At 35.7% G+C, this 19,789-nt stretch overlaps 2 protein-coding genes across 2 annotated transcripts; one reads left to right on the top strand and one right to left on the bottom strand.

Moving 5' to 3' along the window:
• The first annotated feature begins 292 nt into the window (after positions 1-292).
• Positions 293-19,764, top strand: Hgsnat (Heparan-alpha-glucosaminide N-acetyltransferase). Its single transcript, XM_053744602.2, has 10 exons — positions 293-675; positions 2,840-2,967; positions 4,101-4,216; positions 11,507-11,663; positions 12,134-12,338; positions 15,524-15,691; positions 16,684-16,805; positions 17,069-17,238; positions 18,485-18,671; positions 19,039-19,764. Exons 1-10 carry the CDS (start codon positions 487-489, stop codon positions 19,331-19,333), a joined length of 1,737 nt encoding a protein of 578 aa, XP_053600577.1. The 5' UTR covers positions 293-486; the 3' UTR covers positions 19,334-19,764.
• On the bottom strand, positions 6,990-10,342 carry LOC128669645 (juvenile hormone esterase-like). Its single transcript, XM_053744603.2, has 3 exons — positions 9,911-10,342; positions 7,925-9,135; positions 6,990-7,709 (listed from the first exon to the last, which is right to left on the bottom strand). Exons 1-3 carry the CDS (start codon positions 10,091-10,093, stop codon positions 7,511-7,513), a joined length of 1,593 nt encoding a protein of 530 aa, XP_053600578.1. The 5' UTR covers positions 10,094-10,342; the 3' UTR covers positions 6,990-7,510.
• Positions 19,765-19,789: the final 25 nt, after the last annotated feature.

The raw sequence follows: 19,789 nt of genomic DNA, 5'->3' as shown, positions 1-19,789 counted from the left end.
TGAGTATGCTGCTAGTAAATCTGTATGCGAAATTGAGAGGGATTACTAGTATTTTACAATAGGTTACTCTAGTGCATGAGAATTTTCTGCTTTATTAGCTTATCGGGCCTATTGATACAACAATGGCAAGCGAAAACTACGCACGAGTCCCGTGCGAGTTTGCGAGCATTCCTCGAAATTGCAGACTTGGCTTGAGAATGCATTGCGATATGCGCTTTCGTCTTATTGTTGCGAGTTTTCCCGATCGGGTTGCAGAAAGTATTTTAATTATCGTATGTTATCGTGAGCAGGCTCCGACACAGACCGGCCGCCAGTCCCGAGCCGACATCACAACTGTGCGCACGATCGACACAATCCGCAGCACGCAAAATAAACTCGTTTACAATAAAATGACTCGCGATATGACACAAATACAGTTTTTAAATAGTTGCGTCTGAAGCAGTTTTGACTACTTCGTTCGGGAAGAAGTTTTAAACTTTGGTGAAAATGAATGAATCAGTGGGTAATGATACTTGGGAGTGGTGTAAGGATGTGATGAAGTCTTGGTTGGAGGACCCTGGGGTGGACGAGTTTGAAGGTCTAGATATGACTGCGTTGAAGATGGACCAGGCGTACATGGTGGGCGAGGCGGATATGGATGTTGGAGTATATACAGTCTCCGATGACTGCTTTAGAGTGAGTGCTTTTATTACAAATCTTTTTAATACTTTGATAGTTTACTCATATCCTTATGAATCTTGTAAGCTGAAGGAAGGACTTCCGCTTAGATATCGAATTTGGTTAAGTTCCGATGAAATCTAATAAACAGAAGAAGTAGTGACGTTTTGGGGACATCCTGTATCTAAAAACAACTCAAGGAACGATGAGGAAAATAATCAAAATGGAGTAATGGTTATTCCTATCAACAGATAGATAAAAAAAGTTATCAAATTTATCCCAATTATTTTTTATCATAAACTTTATAATTGGACTTGTATCTTGAGAACTAGCATAAATAGCCACTCAATGTTGTAATGACCCGACAAAAAGTAAACCCATTTTATTGACAAAAATCCAAATAGAAAATTAGAAATTCTATTCTATTCCCTCCTTTTCTATTGGGTATCGAAGCTTAATTTTTGTGTGAAGAATAATTAACATACATCATATGTGGTCTACTAGAAGACCTAAAGTATGGCAAAATCGTTAAAAGGCAAAACTTACGTGTTATCTGCATTGTCTTTGACCTATTCAAGATGACTAATAAATACATAAGCATTGTAAATTGCATAAACAGGCAATGAAATAAGATAAAAAGTTACACAATGGCTTTTGGTGTACTTACACAGTGGGAATGCATTACACGAAGTTGCATTTTCTAGGAAAAGTAGCCGACAACTGTGTGTCACGGGCTTTTCCCGCCATTTTCCTTTGTTCCCTGCCTATTAATAGGGAATAACGGCTCATTACGCGGACTTTCCCAGTTTAACCCTATCCCAGCCCAGTCTAGCTTAACTATTTCTGTTAAATGCGCATCGGATAAATTAAATGCAAACTGGTCATATGCCGAATGCCGATACGCAAAATAGGTACACCAATTTAAATATACTGTGTTGGGTATCATAAGTTATAAAACTTGTATATGTGACGTAAACAACTAAGGAAAAAAAAGATTGCAGTTGCACTGAACTTTCAAGTCTAAAGAAACAAGTCATAAAACCGTACACGTGTTATTTCCTCAATCAGCAAAAATAAAACCAAAACAGGTCACCTTAAAAATTTGGGCAGAATTTATATGTATACCTATGTACTTAAGTATACATGTCTTCTAAATGCTTGTTATAACATTTTGTTTATTTATTTTTAGGTATTTTGTTTAAACAGACAATATAAACATCCTTACAATTCAACCCAAGTCGACGCTATTATATGCTTATAATAGCGTCGATTTGACTAAAGTAATTAATAAGTAAATTCTAATTAAATGACTTGATATTATTGAGCGGATTCTTTCTTTATACAATTCCATGTTGAAACAATTTTATATTGCATAACAACATGGGGAGGAGCAAATAAAACAAAATTTATTGAAGTAGAAAGAAGTCAGCGCTGTTTACTTAAAGTAATGCACTTTAAACCCTTCAGATTTCCCACAAAAGAATTGTATTCCCAATGTGAACTTTTAACGGTTACACAACTTTACATTTTACAAGTTTTACTAAGAATGCATAAAAATATACCATACAAACCATGCAGAACAAATAGAAGGAGAAAAGATAAAGTAGCTAAATGTATTTACACGAAAACGAAATTTGCCGCGAGACAATTTACAGCAAAGCTTTATAATAAAATTAATGACTTACTAGAAATATATCCTTTAAGGGCTCGAGAAGTCAAAAAAAGAATTTCCAACTGGCTAAAAACTCTTGACTATAGCCAAACAGAAGCATTCATTAATTAACTATATCAATACATTTTAAATATATTAAGTACACATTCAATTTATTTATTTTTAAGTTTTATACATATATATATATATATATATATATATATATATATATATATATATATATATATATAATATATTAATACATACACAATAAGGTTATTTATACTTATTTATTTTATTTATATTTAGTTATTTGTTATACATATTATATTAATCGATAAGTACTTAAATTTTGATTTGTATAACGCAGTGATTAGTGTAACTTCCAAATGTATGCTATGAAAGAGTAGGATTCTCTGACACAAGCATATTTTTTGCTTAATAGAGAGTCCTTACAATATGTATCTTTGTACACTTTCAGTTAATGAAATAAACGAATTTTTTTTTTTTTAATTTAACAATTTCTTGCAGTGTCCATTCGAGCTCCACAAATCCCTGACGGCCGGATCAGAAGAATCTTGGGTGACCAGCACAGCCAGACAGGCTACTTGGCGTATATACACTAGTAGTGACCAATATATCAGTGTTAGGAATACCTCGTAAGTGGCCTGTATTACTTGTAGACTAGAAAAAAGGCTATTGTACTTCTAGCCTATTAAAAGTTTTCCCAAGCACGTTGTCACTTGTTCGTAATGTTCTTACCTATATATCTTTAAAGGCGTATAAATTTTGAATATTCAGACGTATTCATATTATTTTCAGCCTTATGAAGCACTTGTCCTCAAGGGAACATAACTAGCTAGCCTACTTGTGTCCTTCTCCGAAGGTACACCTAAATAGTTAGGGGTACACATTTTGCATACGTATTTAGATGTAAATTTTACGTAAACAAAATTTGTGGTTACTTCCGCATTTAGTTGGTTTTTAGACTACATAATGCTAATCCTTACAAGGTAGACAGAGCTAAAGAGTCACAAAATTCAATGACATTATGTTTTGGTTTTGAAATGCGCATATTTAGTTATACTTATCACGTGTGAATCATAAATAACAGCACTTCTACTATGTTAACCGAAATATTGGAGATAGATAATAATTAAACCATACAAGTCGTATGCTAATATCGCTAACGGTACAATACAATGGGTAACTTATCGTGCCGAAATGTTACTGCGTCTACATCCCATTGTTGATGGCTCTAAGTGTATGACTGACTACTTAGATCGTGCTTATTTAGTTGTACCGTACGACAGTCCAATTTCCAGTACTTCTGTTAATTTTCAGAAACTTTATTTGTGAATTGCATTGTAGTATGATTCCTTTATACTTTATTTTGATGCGCGCTTCTTACTAGGTAGATACCATCTCTTAATTGTCTCTTCTTTTAAGGGACAGCTTCTTAGAATAATAAGATTACCTATGCCAATTTTTCATAAAACTAGTCCTGTGTTAAACTTTTCAACATATTACGCTAATTACGAATGTAAGATAGTATAGATACTAGACCAAATTGAACATTTTCATTTTTTTTGTCTAATATATATACTACAGCGACTCATTCACTACAAATATTTTTTATTGCACAATATGAGTGAAAGAAAGAAAAACTTTTTTGATCAATAACTAAACGCGTTTACATTTGCAATACCTTAAACATGTTTCCAACAGAAAATCTATGGGCCGCCTAATTCCCTTTAATTTAAAAAATCGGTTTAAATCTTACATCATCCAGGGGTATGCTGTGCCAGCTGCGTCCAGACCTGGGTCAGTTTGGCGTATACCGGTTCAATGTGAGTGATGGAGCCTGCGGGATCACCACCTCCAAGGGACCAGTCGATATTTACAAACGTGAGTATGCTTTGTTACGTGAATATTTTTGGTCTTTAAAAGTAACCCGGGCGTGTGGTTACTTTTGGCCGCTCCATATCCTCCAGTGGATGTCGTATGAGGCGACTAAGGGACATAATATTGCCTAAGTAGCTGCCAGCTGACAGACAAAAATACCATACCTAAAGAGGGTTAACGTCAGTCAGTTGGCCGATTGAAAAGCACAGCCGAATCGTCGACATTTGAAGTTTATTTTTAACGCTAACCCCGGTCTTTATATTGTCGTTCGAGAGATGGAATAGAGAGGGACTTTGAAATGAATTCCCTTGTAAATACTAAAGTAAATTTGATAGAGTTGAATTAACTAAATTGCAATAAATTTTAAGTAATTATCATTAAATACTGTTAGTAGGTAAGTATTATATCAAAATTTGTCTTATGCAATGATTTCGTGGATTTTTTATTAGGTGTTTTTGTTATACATACTATACAGAAGTGCCCGCGGGATTCCCGCTTCCCGATTTAGCGAATAGTTTATCAATTACCAATTAGTCATACTCGGGTCTCATATAGTTATCTGGATAAGTGAATGAACTAACACAATAGCCGTTTTATGAGAGAAATAATTGATTAATTTATTTGCGCAGGTTCTTGTCCGTTCTTCAATATTTATATTATTATTATTATATATAATAATTATTTAGTGGAAACATAATAATTTTAAAACCTGTGCCTATTGTCTTGAATCTTGATTAGGCATACGCGAATTACCTAAAAATATTACCTATATATATATATATATCTCGAGGTACATACGTATAGCTAAAGACCATATTGGATATTTCTAAATTGAATTGTGGCGTTTATATGACTAATGGTAATCTGGAAAACTAGAAGTTCGAGCAAGTATACAGGGTGTTACAAAATACCTATATACACATACGAAGTGGTACCTACGAATCCCTTGGTACATTGTTAAGGTACGTCCTTTATACGAAGTTTCAAGCTAATATAACACTTAAAGGGAGCTTAAGTAAGGAGTACAGTGGACGTAACTGACGACTACGTTTTAGAAGTTTTTAACTACATTTATTGAAACTGAAACTTACATAATCTACCCGAGGCAGATACCGTACATTCCACTTCTTATGTGTATAAGTATTTTTTAACATTTATGTAGTACTAAGTACCTAGGTATGGCTATTAATTTTAGTTATAAGGTAAATACCACAATTTATCGTGTTCCCTTGACACATTCAGATCGCCCTCGCAATGAAGACAGGTATTGCCACATTATCTTTCATTATCTACTGTTATTCTCATCTTTATCGCTACTTCGATATTGTTGATGTTCAATATCTTCTTGATTAAGAACCTTAAAAATATCTTTTAGAATTTAAATCCTTAAAAATAAACCCTTCAGTGAAGTTAATACAACTTTTAAGAGTAAATGTGCAATAAGAACCTGATTCTTCTATGGAATGAGACGTGATTCTTAAAATTCGTTCTGTCCAATCTACTTTTCAACACAAACTTGTTGTCATCAAATCTAAAGATCATTGGAAAATAAGTACTTATTATTGTTAGAAGTCTAACTGTACATCTGTTTTAATATTATGTTACAGAAATAAGGTGATTTTACTAAACAGAAAGACTTTTGTGGTACAATTTTAGGAGACACTTGAGAAAAATTATAATATTCATTGCGCGTTTTTTCAGCAGAATCACGATTATCGAATTTGATAAAGGGTTCAATGAACGGAAGTGCAGAGAAATGACAAAATAACAGTACTTAGGAATACCTACAACTACAATTGAGTCAGTCAGTCTTACAATATACCATGATGAATTCTGCGCTCGCCCACACGCGCATTGTCGCAGATTCTTTATGCCCGTCGTTGTATGCTAATGTGGATTAGATGAAGGCTGTCACTGTGTATAGCTTGACATTGATACCTAATGTCGAAGGTTGGACCGAATGTTATTTATTTAGTTCAATTAGAAAGGTAGATTTTTCTTATTTTTCCATTTTGAATAGGATTTGGATCACAGATTTGTTCTTTTGTTATGGTCTTGTTAGGTATGTCTCAAACCCGCTATTGGTATTTACACATATTTATGTGTAGCATCATCACCCTACCTCGTAAGAGATAAAACGTGATAGTGTATCGGTATTATTTGTTTGTAATTACTCAGGAATAAAGTTTGATTTATCGGATGCAGTTGGTTTATCATCAATATTTTTAAATCAGTGTAGATTTAAATCTTTTCTTAAACTTTTCAAAAAATCGTGAATTTTCAATGTTCAATAATTATAGGAACTTCCCAATGGAAATGGAAACGGAAACGTACATCGAAATGATACTTGTCGGATATACGTTAATATCGTAGTAGTTCACTTATTAACAGAAATATTTATGGTTTATGTAATCGTAAGTGAATCGTAATAATAACAATAAACCGGGAAAACGTTCAGATACCTATGAGAGTGAAGCACCCTTTCGGTGACACTAATTCTTCATCTTTTTTATTATTGTTACTTATTCTAACCAGAGAAATAAGTAGGTAATGGTAATGCTTGGTAAGTAAGATCTAGCGCAACTAATAGAACCTGTGGCGTACCGATGGTACCGCGACAGTGAAAGTCAATTTCCAAGTTGATAAAGTCGCAAAATTAAATGTTCCATTTATCGATTACGAATTTTACGGTGTTATGAAAAGTGAAAACTTTTCGAAATGTTGTTAAACAATCAATGTTATAAGTTAAGTATTTTGTAGTAATAAAACACTTAGGTATTTAAAGATGTTATTTGCTCTTCACCTTATATGTATAATCACTTGAATAGGTATGTACCTAAGTATATACCTGGAACAATTTTCTGTTTTGATTGAAATGAATAAACATACTTCACTTAACTACTTAGTTCATTGTCAATAGCTGCTTGACATGAGAGAACGAGAAAGAAAACCAAGCGTGATTGCAATCAGCTGTCGTCAATCATAATTGTGCACTGAAGTTTGAATGCCGTTGCTCCGAATATGTTTTCTTTATGAGCTACTTCCGTCGAGTTGACCTACTATCTTGACTGCATTTACTGATAAGTCAATGAATTCTTTAACAATTGTTTTTATTCCTCAATTTATTTTAAATTTTACTTACCAATGTCACATTCATGGACCTACGTTACGCTATGTTACGTTTATCTTTATTTACATAAGTAAACAGTATATTTTCTGTTTTGAAATAAAACGAATACGACAATACGACACTTTTAAATATGAGAACATCGATCGTATTAAAAAATATATATTCCGTTAATAGAAACTACAGGCTCGTATGAGTTTATTGTAGGTCCCGAAGCTGTCGTAGAAGAGGTCCCAGAAGGCCATCCTATTGTTGAACACCCGACTCTCCATTCTGACCTCCGAGTCTATCACCAAGTACGGCCGGATACTGCTTGTCACCGGCGACCATGTTACTGCTACTATACTCGTGTTTTGGGGGGTTGGGTTACTGAAATTATTAAAAATCATACAATCATAATTAGGATTTCAATATGTGGAGCTGAGAAGTTAGAGATAAGTTATCCTTTTTTCGTAGTGATGAAAATCAAAATAAAATTAAGATTAAGATCCATTAAAATTCGATTAACAATTCGTGATAATCTACTTGCACGAATTGAGTTTTGTGATTGTAATTAGCATAGTTTGTTAATCTGTTTAACTTACCCATATTTGACGAAGTTTGCCCACAAAGTGGTAATACGATCTACTATCAATTGATCTTTCTCGTTGTGTTCACTGTTGGAAAAATCAAACAAATACTCCAACTCTGCCGAATGCCCAGCTCCTTCTAGACCTGAGTCTCCTACATAGCTGAACATATACTCGTACACAGGGTTAGCATTTTCTTTTAACAACTTAGTTATTGTTCTTTGTATTGGATGGTTATAAATGAAATCTGATTCAAAATCTTCTAATTCCGATGCTACTTCTGGTGATATGGATTTATCGCCGATGTAGAAGTTTCTTATCTTCTGAGCAACCGCAATTAATTGATCTTCGTTCAGATTGAAATTGTTTTCAATTTTTCTATAAAATGGATCCGTTTCATAATAATTATCCCCGAACTCGTCAAGGGATAACTGTTCTTTATTTGTATTGCCTATCAAAATGGGCGTGTTACTGATTTTTATCTCATTTGATAATGAATAGGGATCTGTTTCAATAAAATTTTCAATTCCGCTGAACGATCTTTCTTTACATGGTTTGAGCTGCAAGTTTAGGTCTTTAGCAGCTCCTGTAACTAATGTATGTGGTGTTTCAGTTAGAAACTCCAAAGCTTCTTGAGTATTACTTGTATTAAGTCCCAAATGCTCTGCTAATTTGATAGCAGCATTAATATCTGCATCAACAAACATACCTTCATTCTGCGGCGTACCGCTCTCAATAATAACTTTGTGGTATAACTTTTGTTTGTCTGCGTATAAATGGAGTAACACGGAAACGGCGCCAGCGTCTTGACCACCAAGCGTTACATTGTAAGGGTTGCCTCCAAACGCATTAATATTTCTTCGGATCCATTGCAGAGCTAGATATTGGTCCTTCAAGCCTTGATTTCCTGGTACAGTCGGTACATCCAAGCACATAAACCCATAAGGGCCCAGGCGGTAATTAATAGTAACTACTAAAATGCCATGCTTCACTAAGTTTTTGACTCCATAACCTCCAGCACTGCCGTGAGAAAAATCTCCTCCGTGAAGGTATAAGAGAACAGGCAAGGGATCAATGTAACTCGCGTAGTTCGGGACATAAATATTCAGTTTGAGACAGTCCAAAGTTTCTTCTTCGCTGTGAGAGCTGTCTGATTGCGGACACATCGTGGAGCCCTCGTAGGCGTTGAAGATTACTTCTTCGAAGATTGGACTTGCCTCGGCCGGCTGGAATAAGAAAAGGAAATCGAATGAACGCAAAATCACGGACAATTGCAGTGTTAGGTATTTTATAGCAATGCAAATGTGCAATCGTCAACGAGTGCGAATAAGTTCCGAGGTCAACGGGTTCGCAAATCTATTATAATTTGGATCTCGCTACTGCTATGATTATTAAGTGATATTTTATTTCAGTGAAAACGTAATTATATTAGTATAATGACTAAGTTAAATAATAATATTAATAATTTTCAAAGTCCTAGACAAGTCTTACTCGATATTTGGAATTTTTGTATTCTTATCAATATATTTGGCGTTGTTTTTATCTTTGACATAATAAGTACGTTTAGTAATTCTAAAAAAGTAAGTTCATCATGTCAGAAGAGTAGCTACACCCAATTTCATCACATCGTATTTTCCCATTATAAATTAGGCGCATGCAAGAATAGCTTTCGTATAACAACAACTACTTATAGTATTTATAGAATAGTTTGCCACCACTTTGTTCCATCAATTTAAGTGGATCATAACGGCTGCATTTGATTCGAAGATATTATTAAAGTTTTCAGAACAAAGAATATACCTACAGAAAAAAAATATTGAAATATAACTATTGAAAGGACAATGGTGAAATAAAAGAAAACTCTTCCCACATACTAAAAGTTCAGTTTTTTCCTAAGACTGTAAAATAGAATTCTTCAAGATGGGCGTGAAGTTATAAATCTGCAGTGATGATTTATTAACTGATTATATGTCAAATTAGTATTATAAAAACATTACGTACTCCAAAAGGATTGTCTAAATCCACTTTAGCGTATGGCACTCCCAGGAACTTAGAATAATCACCATCAGTAGCTCTGCGACCTCTGACCAATCCCTGGTGGATGAGCACTAACGGGTCAACTCGCACATTGGCACTGTCAGCTAAACTACTCACTAAAAACACGCCTATTATCACTATAATCATTATAAAAAGTTATGTTTCGTCGTTTGATGTCTCTTGTTTTAACTTCTATATACGTGTAACACAGTACAGACATCTCCGAAACTTATATCAGTAATGTTATCATGGTATTTCTAGATCTGGATGATTTTCTATCGAAGATAAACTGTTCAAGTGTCTACATAATAATTTTATCTCTGACATCCAAATTCTTGCAGAATTTAGCATTTAGTGTAAACTAGCGGCCAGGCCCGCCTCGCTCGGGTAAAACATATAATAAATTATACTCCTACCTTCCTCAGAAATCATATTATTGGTGATGATTCAAAAATCCATCCTGTAGTTTCTGAGTTTATTGCTCTTATACAGACAGACAGACGCGATCTTTTTATAATATATAAATTGAGCTAGGCTATAATATATAAATAAAAGTTATGACTTGACAAAACTGTACCAAGAATGTTACTATGTTTAAAAAAAATATTCTTCTGTTTATCTGGTTTATCCTGTTTAAATCAGGAATCTTAGTTTAGATGAAGATTGTCTGGCAAATATCCAGAGATTCTTCACGTAAGCTCAGTTGCAATCATTGCAATAAATCCATACTAAGTATATTAAACCTACCCGACTTCACGTACACATTATCGGTTTAAAAAAGTTCTCTGCATTCAAGAGTCCATGACACCAAAATCAGTTTTTTAGTGGTCGTGTTGTGTCAAAGTAAACTGAGGAATTGAGTTGACCGAAAGGTCAAAACGATCAAGCGAATGGTATAAAAATTTTAATAAAATTCACAATATTGCACTCTCTGACAGTTTAACATTGGATAATGCTATGGGTACAAGTGACAGGGGATCAAAATATTGCAATGCTGCATTGAGACCGGTAAAACATGTGTTGTTTCAACCTCAAGATGTCGTGCTCATTACTTAAATACTCTTTACATTCTCTGCCAGATGTATTTTGTTGGTGCCTCATGGTTCTCTCTTTACATTCTCTGCCAGATGTATTTTGTTGGTGCGTTTAATGACTTGGGTGTTTAATTAATATTTTTTAAATCGTCATTTATAACATCTGATTCACACCAAGTTTGGCAAACTTCTACTTCTAATACACATAAGGAAATATTTTGTAAATGTTACACAACCATATAACAAGCCTTCGTGATATAGAAATTTTATTATATGTATGTACTAGCTTTGGCCCGCAGCTTCGCCCGCGTGTATTTCCCACAGGAGCAGCTTTTTCCGGAATGAAAAGTCTTCAAACTTCAAACTTTCAAGTAGTATGCAAAATTTCAAGTACCTATGCAAAATTTCAAGAAGATTAGTTGCGTGAAGAGGTAACAAACAAACAAACTTACTTTCACATTTATAATATTATAGTTGGGATATATATATTACATTTGTTCGTACTTACTGTTAATATTTCTTCCAGCGTTACTTCTGATGCTGGGAATTTTACTTGGCGCGTGGGTGCTGTACGGCATCGTGAGACTGATCATGTCCAGGGTCCACAAGACCGGCAAGCTCCGCTACGGGGACAAGGAGCTGGCCATACAACAAAGACTTAAGGCGCTGGACACTTTCAGAGGGTAAGTATACTCACACTTTCGTTTTCCTCTTGAACCAACCTGGTATGCACAACTAGTTGTATCATTAGCTAGGTGACACTATTATTTTATTTTTTCTTAATGACATCTTACAAAAAATATTTATTTACAATACATATACAATGATACATAATATATATCCTATTACAGTACTTAGTAAGAAAAAAATGTACTTATAATAATTTTATAGAAAACTATATCTTATCTATATCTTATTATATATTATATACGCACATTCATCAATCTCATAAAACCGCAAACAATTCTTCCTGACAACCATCTTCCATCCATTCGCAAACACGTCACATTGAGGTTCCTGGTTCATGGAAGTGTTGAGATCCGCTAGTATGCGACGCAGTGGGTACTGTGCACTTTACATGATGACCCTGCCAGGATTTTACCCGTTGTATGTAACAATCTACATTAGATAACAAGATATTCTCTCTGTCTAGGATAGCAATAGTGTTCATGATATTCGTGAACGACGGCGCGGGCGGCTACTGGTGGCTGGAGCACGCCACGTGGAATGGTCTGGTGGCGGGTGACCTGGTCTTCCCTGCCTTCCTCTGGATCATGGGGGTTTGCATCCCCCTGTCTGTAAAGAGCGCCTTCGCTAAAGGTGTCCCGAGGTGGAAAATCATCTTACACATCGTCAGGGTAAGTTGAACTATTCATGAGACAAGCGAAATGGCTCAACTGGCCCTCTTTACCCTTGTCTGGATCATGGCTGTTAGCGTACCAATGTCTGTGAATAATGTCTTCGCGAAAAGTGTCTGGATATTTAGCACATTGTCAGGGTAACTATTTGAATAATTTGTAAACTAAACTAAGGTTTGAGGCTAAGAAGGCGGTATCAGCAAAGTATACTTACCTAGATCACACATTTAATTTCGTATTTATCCCAATAACAACACAAATTTAAATCTTCACTATACTTATCATTAATTACTTTTATTTTTTCTGTATTGTATTGTTCTTATTATTTATTGTATTTCTTGACCATATCCTCTTAGCATGCGATTATTATGATGATGGCAGTCTCCGTCATGTCAGACTTGAATAAAATCTGACACCATATTAGTTACACACACTCGATAAAGTAAAAAGTGGTCTGACAAGAATTAAAGACAACTCGCTATGTGAATGATGCGGCCTAGACGAGGGTACACCTGGATCACATATTTTTTGAATGCTCAAAATTTTTTCTATCTCTATACGACTTGCTTCCCCCTTATGTCCCAAGACCCGTAAATATGCAATTTCTATTAACATTAGTTTTCTCCCCATTTATAATTATATTGGCAAAATTTATACAAAATAATAATATCTACTTATAATTTTTATTTACTTTATCCCTATGTATGTATAATATATTTATATTTTAGGTTATCTCTCACTGATCCGTGTTTCATGTATCATTATAACATAATTATATCCCGTGTCAATCTCAACCTTGACGTTAGCAAAATCATCGTTTTGGCGAACGATTAAGCCATGAAATAAAAAATAAAAAAACTAGGGATGTCGACGACCTCGCGAAGTGGAGACGAAAAGGTAGGAAAGCGGACCCTGGGCTCCGATAGTCAACGGCTGCTAAGTAACCGGGAAAGCGGTCAGATGAAGGGACACTATAAGTAAAAAACACTGCATAGAATGTGGTTTCATACCGAACTGTTCAAAGGCCAGCGTTGGCATTTAGATAAACTTTCGCATTGAATAGCAACGACCCAGTAACAGGTTATACTGGTGCAGGGGTGGTTGACTCTGCACGTTACGTAAACACTGGTGTTACAGCATCTCGACGCAAAATACTGAGTACCCAGAAAATGTGGCTTGACTGGTGATGAACTTGGATGTAATAATTTAAACTTTTAAACTGTATCTTGCTTAAAATTTTAAACATCTTGTTTGTTGCAGCATATTGTTGCGTTTATCATCTTGTTGCAGTATCGATATCTATCCACTGCAGTAGCTGACTTTTCCTATTATAGTCTATATGTAGTGAACCTGCAAGCCACCTACATGTTGATAATTATGTCTCTCATTTCGAGCGTGTTATTGCTAAAACTGGTGTCAGATTTTATTCGAGCCTAAAGGCATCTGACATGACTTACTAACTAGTGATAAGGTGACGCATACACACTAGTGAACTAAATAGTCAAACGGTGTGTAATTTCCTCACGATGTTTTCCTTCACCGGAAGCATGATTGTCTCTGATGATAATTCTCCAGTGAGGTTAGACTTGGAAAATTTCATGCTTGAACTTTTTCTATACTCTTATTGTTTTAGCCTTTATCTCGTTATATAGATCTCTGTGCATGCGGAGGTAGTCAAGATGCGCTGATAACCGATTATGACGGCGCTATTTAAAAAAAACTTTATGCAATGCGAACTCATAGAATAGTTTTCATTTTGATGATACGCCAGTTACTATTGATTTAGTACGTCTATCTATCTTGTTCTATTCTCCCTTTTAATCATAAGCTACTTTTTATAGTTTTATCCGAGCGAAGCCGCGATGGGCCGGTAGTAAGTATAATAATTTTAGTCAGGACTATTCGGGAGGCCGAGTGCCGTCTATTATATCTCGAGCAATCGCAATAATATAGTGTGTTTCAATATATTTTATTACACACCAGAATTTCAAAAGTTATTTATAATATAAGCCTCGGCTACACAATTAAAATTGAATGTGCTAAATATAAAAATATATGTAGTTATCTGAGAGTCATATAAATCATTAAAATATGTCAAATATAATAAAGTCGTTGCGTGCTAAAAATATTTTGTTCTTTATCTATCATAGTATATCTCGTTTTTCATTATCATAGTATATCTTTACCATTAAAAATTAAATTAAGATTTTAAATTCTATGACAATCTAATATTATAAAGGTACGTACATATGTTAGAGCGACTAAGTGGTATAGCCTTGTTTTAAAATAAGGAGTAGATGTGTATCTTTATAAACTAAAATTTGAGACTAATTTTGATTCTCAACGGATTCGCAAGGCATATTATATTCATTCCACATAGTCCCGCTCACTTTCAGACTTCAAGACTTGCATAATTCGCATCCGTATTCTGTCCAAACGTTCTGTCTTGAAATCTCGAATACATACCTTCGTAATCGGTTAATCAACGCACGCACCATTGCAGAACGTCCATTGGAAATTCTTAGCTTGCGTGCTATCTTCTGTTTTCTAACGATACATTTCATTTTGTACGCTGTCCAATGCTGCGTTCATACGCCGTGTTTAATGACGTGACAAATATAAGCATTGATGTATGATGTATAAGTAATTATATCGTATAATCTGCGTTAGTGACCCACTGTTGGACGCGGCCTGGTTTACTTTCAACGAAGCATCAGTACGGCCAATTCATAAGAACAATGGTCAACTTGTCGCGGGATGTGAACTAGATCTCCTCTGATGAACATTTTAAGACCTACATGTTTTCAAGACTTTTTTTTTCTTTTTCAATTACTTTTGGTGACATACTTGGTTATTAGCTTGTAAAATTAGTGACCAATTTTGAATTAGTAAAAAGAAAAATAACTACTTTCCTAGGTACATTTTCGTAATTGATAGGTACATCTCCCATTTTATAGACTTAATGGACTGACCCCTTTTCTGGAATTCTAAACTGCTCGTAATTTTTTAAAATAGTTACTCTCACGCTCATAATAAGGACCTCGCATAATAATTTACCTGTCATCCTGTGATATTAATTGGTATTTAGTAGTTTACGTCTTGGTTCCTAATCAAGTAATAAAATTTTATCGTGCATGTTCTTTTGAAAGTACTTATAATGTTAAGCTGCATATGTTTTCTTACAGCGATCTTTACTCATGTTCCTACTGGGCATGTCTCTGAACACGATCTACGGCTCCAACGTGCTCCAGGAGCTGCGAATATTTGGAGTACTCCAGCGGTTGGCTGTCGCGTACCTCATCGCCGCAGGGTTCTATGCTCTCACCGCGCCTAAATACTACACTCCACCAAGGGTAAGAGGATACGTACTTAGCCCCCTATATAGTATTTGCTTTAGTCTGTGGTTCTGCCGCGAAATTCCCGCGAATTTGTTCTAAAGCAAAAACTTTTCTCGTGAACAGTCTGAAAGCATGGAAAGCATGGAAAGCATGGAAATCTGGTGAAAGCATGAAAATTCTAAACGTTGTATACTAAATACTTTACCTACTTCACATGACAGATACACCTGGAAAGCAATGTATGTAGAGATTTAATATTCTATCATAGTTAGCTCAAAAAGTTAGGTACAATCGGAAAGAACCGGGCCGTAGATATAGTATCCGCTGTCACACACTGAACACAAAGTTACTTCAAGTACTTATATCTAAATTAAGAAATATCTGTCCATTACTTTAACTAAGTCAATGAACCGTTCTGAAGTGTTTACCAAAATTACTTCATCGTGTAACGGACCGTAAGTTATTGCTCATATACGGGTTTGAGTTTTTAAAGGTCAGATCAATATTTTAATTTCAAAATCCACATCAACTTTTACTCAATAAAGCCATAAGTAATGAAATGCTATTGGTTTATATAAATCTAGCTGTACTAGCAACTGCCTCCCTAAATTTAATAAATCAGAAGAGTGTTAGAACTTACCTTTGTCTCATAAAAAAATATATATTTATAATGATGATATCCTCTTTGAGGAATTTTTAACTTGATGTCGTCGTCATTTGCGAGTATGATACATGAGTACGAAAAGAGTCTGTTTTGAAATATCAGGGAACTAGCTGTTGCCCGCAGCTCCGCCCTTATTAGCCTTTTTTGGCGTCCGCGGTTTAGCTGTGAAAGCGTGACAGACATAAGAATGGAAGCATGGAGTTGATGGCCGACATTCTGTAATGTATTTACACTTTTTTGAAGAAGAATTTACGACGAAATTTGAACAATGTGACTATACTCGGCACATATTCAGCGATGGAGTGTTCTCATTTCAGCAATGAAACTTGATTTGTTTCCACAGGGAGCTTGCGGGCAGGCCCTGAAAGACGTGTTGTCGTGTGTGTGGTGTTGGGTGCTGGCAGCTGTCCTTGTCGCGCTCCATAGCGCTGTCACCTTCGCCGTGCACGATCCGGACTGCCCCGCGTTAGTATCAACCAAAGACCAAGAAAACTACATAGATGACGGACGAGTATACCTAAGCCAAATAAAATAGATTTCCACATCGCATGCGATGAGGGACAAAAGATCGTTTCTTCTCATGTATTTCTTGTATGAGTGAAATAGAAGATTTGGCGGTCTATTATGGATTGCCAAGATAAGAACAATCTCGGTGTTATATGAAATAATATGTTTTAACGACAGATTATTACATTGGTTTTAACTAAGGATTTAATTTATAATTTCAGCGGCTACCTCGGCCCTGGAGGCAAGCACGACGACTGGGTCGCCGCAAACTGCAGCGGCGGCGCGGCCGGCTACATCGACCGCCTTCTGCTGGGGGAGCTACACGTGTTCCAGAATAGTGATGCCAGGCGAGTCTATGGGGGACTGCCGACCGACCCAGAGGGATTGTTAGGTAAGTCGATAAAAATAGGAGAAATGCACGATTTCCAAAATAGTGACGCCAAGCAGGTCTAAAGAGGCCTGTCCACCAAGCAGAAGGGAGTGAAGTGAAGTGAAGTCGAGGTCAAACATAAAACATAACAGCTAGTTTTCTGAATATCAAAACGGACATTTTCCAAGGAAATAGTTTCTTCCTCCCCATTTTGTACAACGACAGTATCTATTATACAATTAACAATAATTATTAACCAAACTAAAAAAAAAACAGGAGAGATTTTTTGGGATCTTCTATTTATGAAAATGAGCATTTACTGAATTGGCCCTAATTCGTTGCAAGGCCATGCGTCGCAAAATATAACGTTGTTCCATTTTAATTTATTTTAGGAAATATGACCTCGTTTAAGCGGCAAAATGAAATACTAAAATGTAAAATTAAACTAATTAGCCCTGGAAAAATACATCATGAGATAACGATGCAAAAAAAGAATTATGAATATTTTTTGTGGAATTAATTAATATAGGTAGTTACTTACCTAATTACTAATGAGTTATTGTGCATTATTTTTGCAGTTGGCAAGAAAGATTTATTGGGTAATAAGCAAACTTTGGAATTTGAGCATGTTGTTCCTACTCGTAGTCATACCCCTGATGTATCATATTGTACATAGTTATTCAAAGTTTGTTATATTAGTTTACGTCAATGTTGTCATATTTTATCGCTTTTCAAGTTATTATACCTTTTTATACCGTACTTTTGGGGTCGGTTGTTAGGTACTGCATGAGTTTTTTATGGTATCTGTCGCCTAAGTAATAAATATGTATCTCATCTGGTCGTGTGAAGTCGCAAGGCCCAGGGTTCTCGTAAAAATTTTTGAAGATAAGGTTGCCCAAGATAAGGTTTGCTCAATCCTCTTTGCGAATGTTATTGTTGCCTATGTATATGTATGGTAGGTAGCACTACCTACTATGGGATGGGATACATCCACGGGAGGATATGAAGTGTGTAGGGCGGGAACCATACGCCATATCGGTATAAGTAGGTGCACTGTATCATGCATGTACGATTAGAGAGAAATATCTATATTCATACTATAAATGCGAAAGTCTATCACGATTTCACGGCTAAACCTCTGCGCCAATTTTGATGAAATTTAGAAATATATAGTTAATGACGCGAGATCGTATAGAGAACATACATAAACGCGAGCGGGGATGTGATGTGGGCAACAGTTAGTATCAAATAATAAAAAAAATTGCAGGGTGTCTGACGTCAGCCGTGCAAGCCTTATTGGGCGTTCAAGCTGGGGCTACGGTTCTACTGCAGAGGTCCCACAAGGCGCGAATCTCGCGATGGCTCACCTGGGGCCTGGTGTTTGCTCTGGCTGGAGCCCTACTCGCTGGATTCTCCAGGGAGCATGGAGTGGTGCCCATTAACAAGAATTTGTGGTAAGCACATATTCCCATCAGATATTAAATTTATATTTTTGAAGTGATTCACAATGATCCAGATGGTATGCAGTAGGTAGGTGGGTAATAAAAATGTTTTTGATTCAGCTTATATAGAATTTCATTATTTTGAGCGTCATTGAAGTACTGTTCATTATTTTGAGCGTCATTGAAGTACTGTTCATTATTTTGAGCGTCATTGAAGTACTGTTCATTATTTTGAGCGTCATTGAAGTACTGTTCATTATTTTGAGCGTCATTGAAGTACTGGGTTGGGTCAAAGTCCATTTGTTCAGGGGTTTAAGGATTATAAATCCCAAGCTGCTATTTTGGTGAACGTTTAATAAATAGAATTAACTTATTCTAGGTCCATGTCGTTCGTGCTGGTGACGTCAGCATGCTGCCTAGTGCTGCTCACCATTTGCTACACGTTCACCGACGGCTGGCGCATCTGGGGCGGCGGGCCGTTCAGGGCCCCGGGCCTCAACGCCATTGCCCTCTACGTGGGCCACTCGGTTTGTGCCCACCTGTTCCCGTTCCACTGGAGAATCCCCATGATGAGGACCCACGCTATACGGTTAGCTGAAGCGGTTTGGGGCACAGCCCTATGGGTTATCATAGCCCATATCATGGCAAAGAAGAAGGTTTTCATCACGTTGTAAAGACAATTTGTATTTTAGATATAAGACGATTTAGATTTTGAAATACTAAGTTCTATGTAAGATTTGTGAAGTGTGATGTAAATATATTGAAGTGCATTTTTCTTATAGGTATAGTATTTCATGATTTTGCTAGCCTGCTCTGAAATAATACTCTAGATTCTAAACGACAATACTCCGGCTTTCAGTAGATAAATAAATGAAAAAATAAGACTGAGCTGGTGAATTTTTAATTATATGAAATTCCTAGTAAATAAATTTTTCATTGATGCATTTCACTGCGTTGTGGGACGCGTATATAGGTACTTGTCGAAATTATCTAAAGGCATAAAAGGTACAATGCGGATAGGCCCTCACTTTGTTGTTGTTAAGTGTGCTTTAATAACTTTTAATTCATTGTGAACATGGTCAATATACGTAAGTTACATACATAACATTATTTTTATTTCAAGGGATTCT

Source organism: Plodia interpunctella, chromosome 4, assembly GCF_027563975.2.
Source record: "Plodia interpunctella isolate USDA-ARS_2022_Savannah chromosome 4, ilPloInte3.2, whole genome shotgun sequence".
NCBI classification, from domain to species: domain Eukaryota; kingdom Metazoa; phylum Arthropoda; class Insecta; order Lepidoptera; family Pyralidae; genus Plodia; species Plodia interpunctella.
This window is presented reverse-complemented; position numbering and strand designations above follow the sequence as displayed.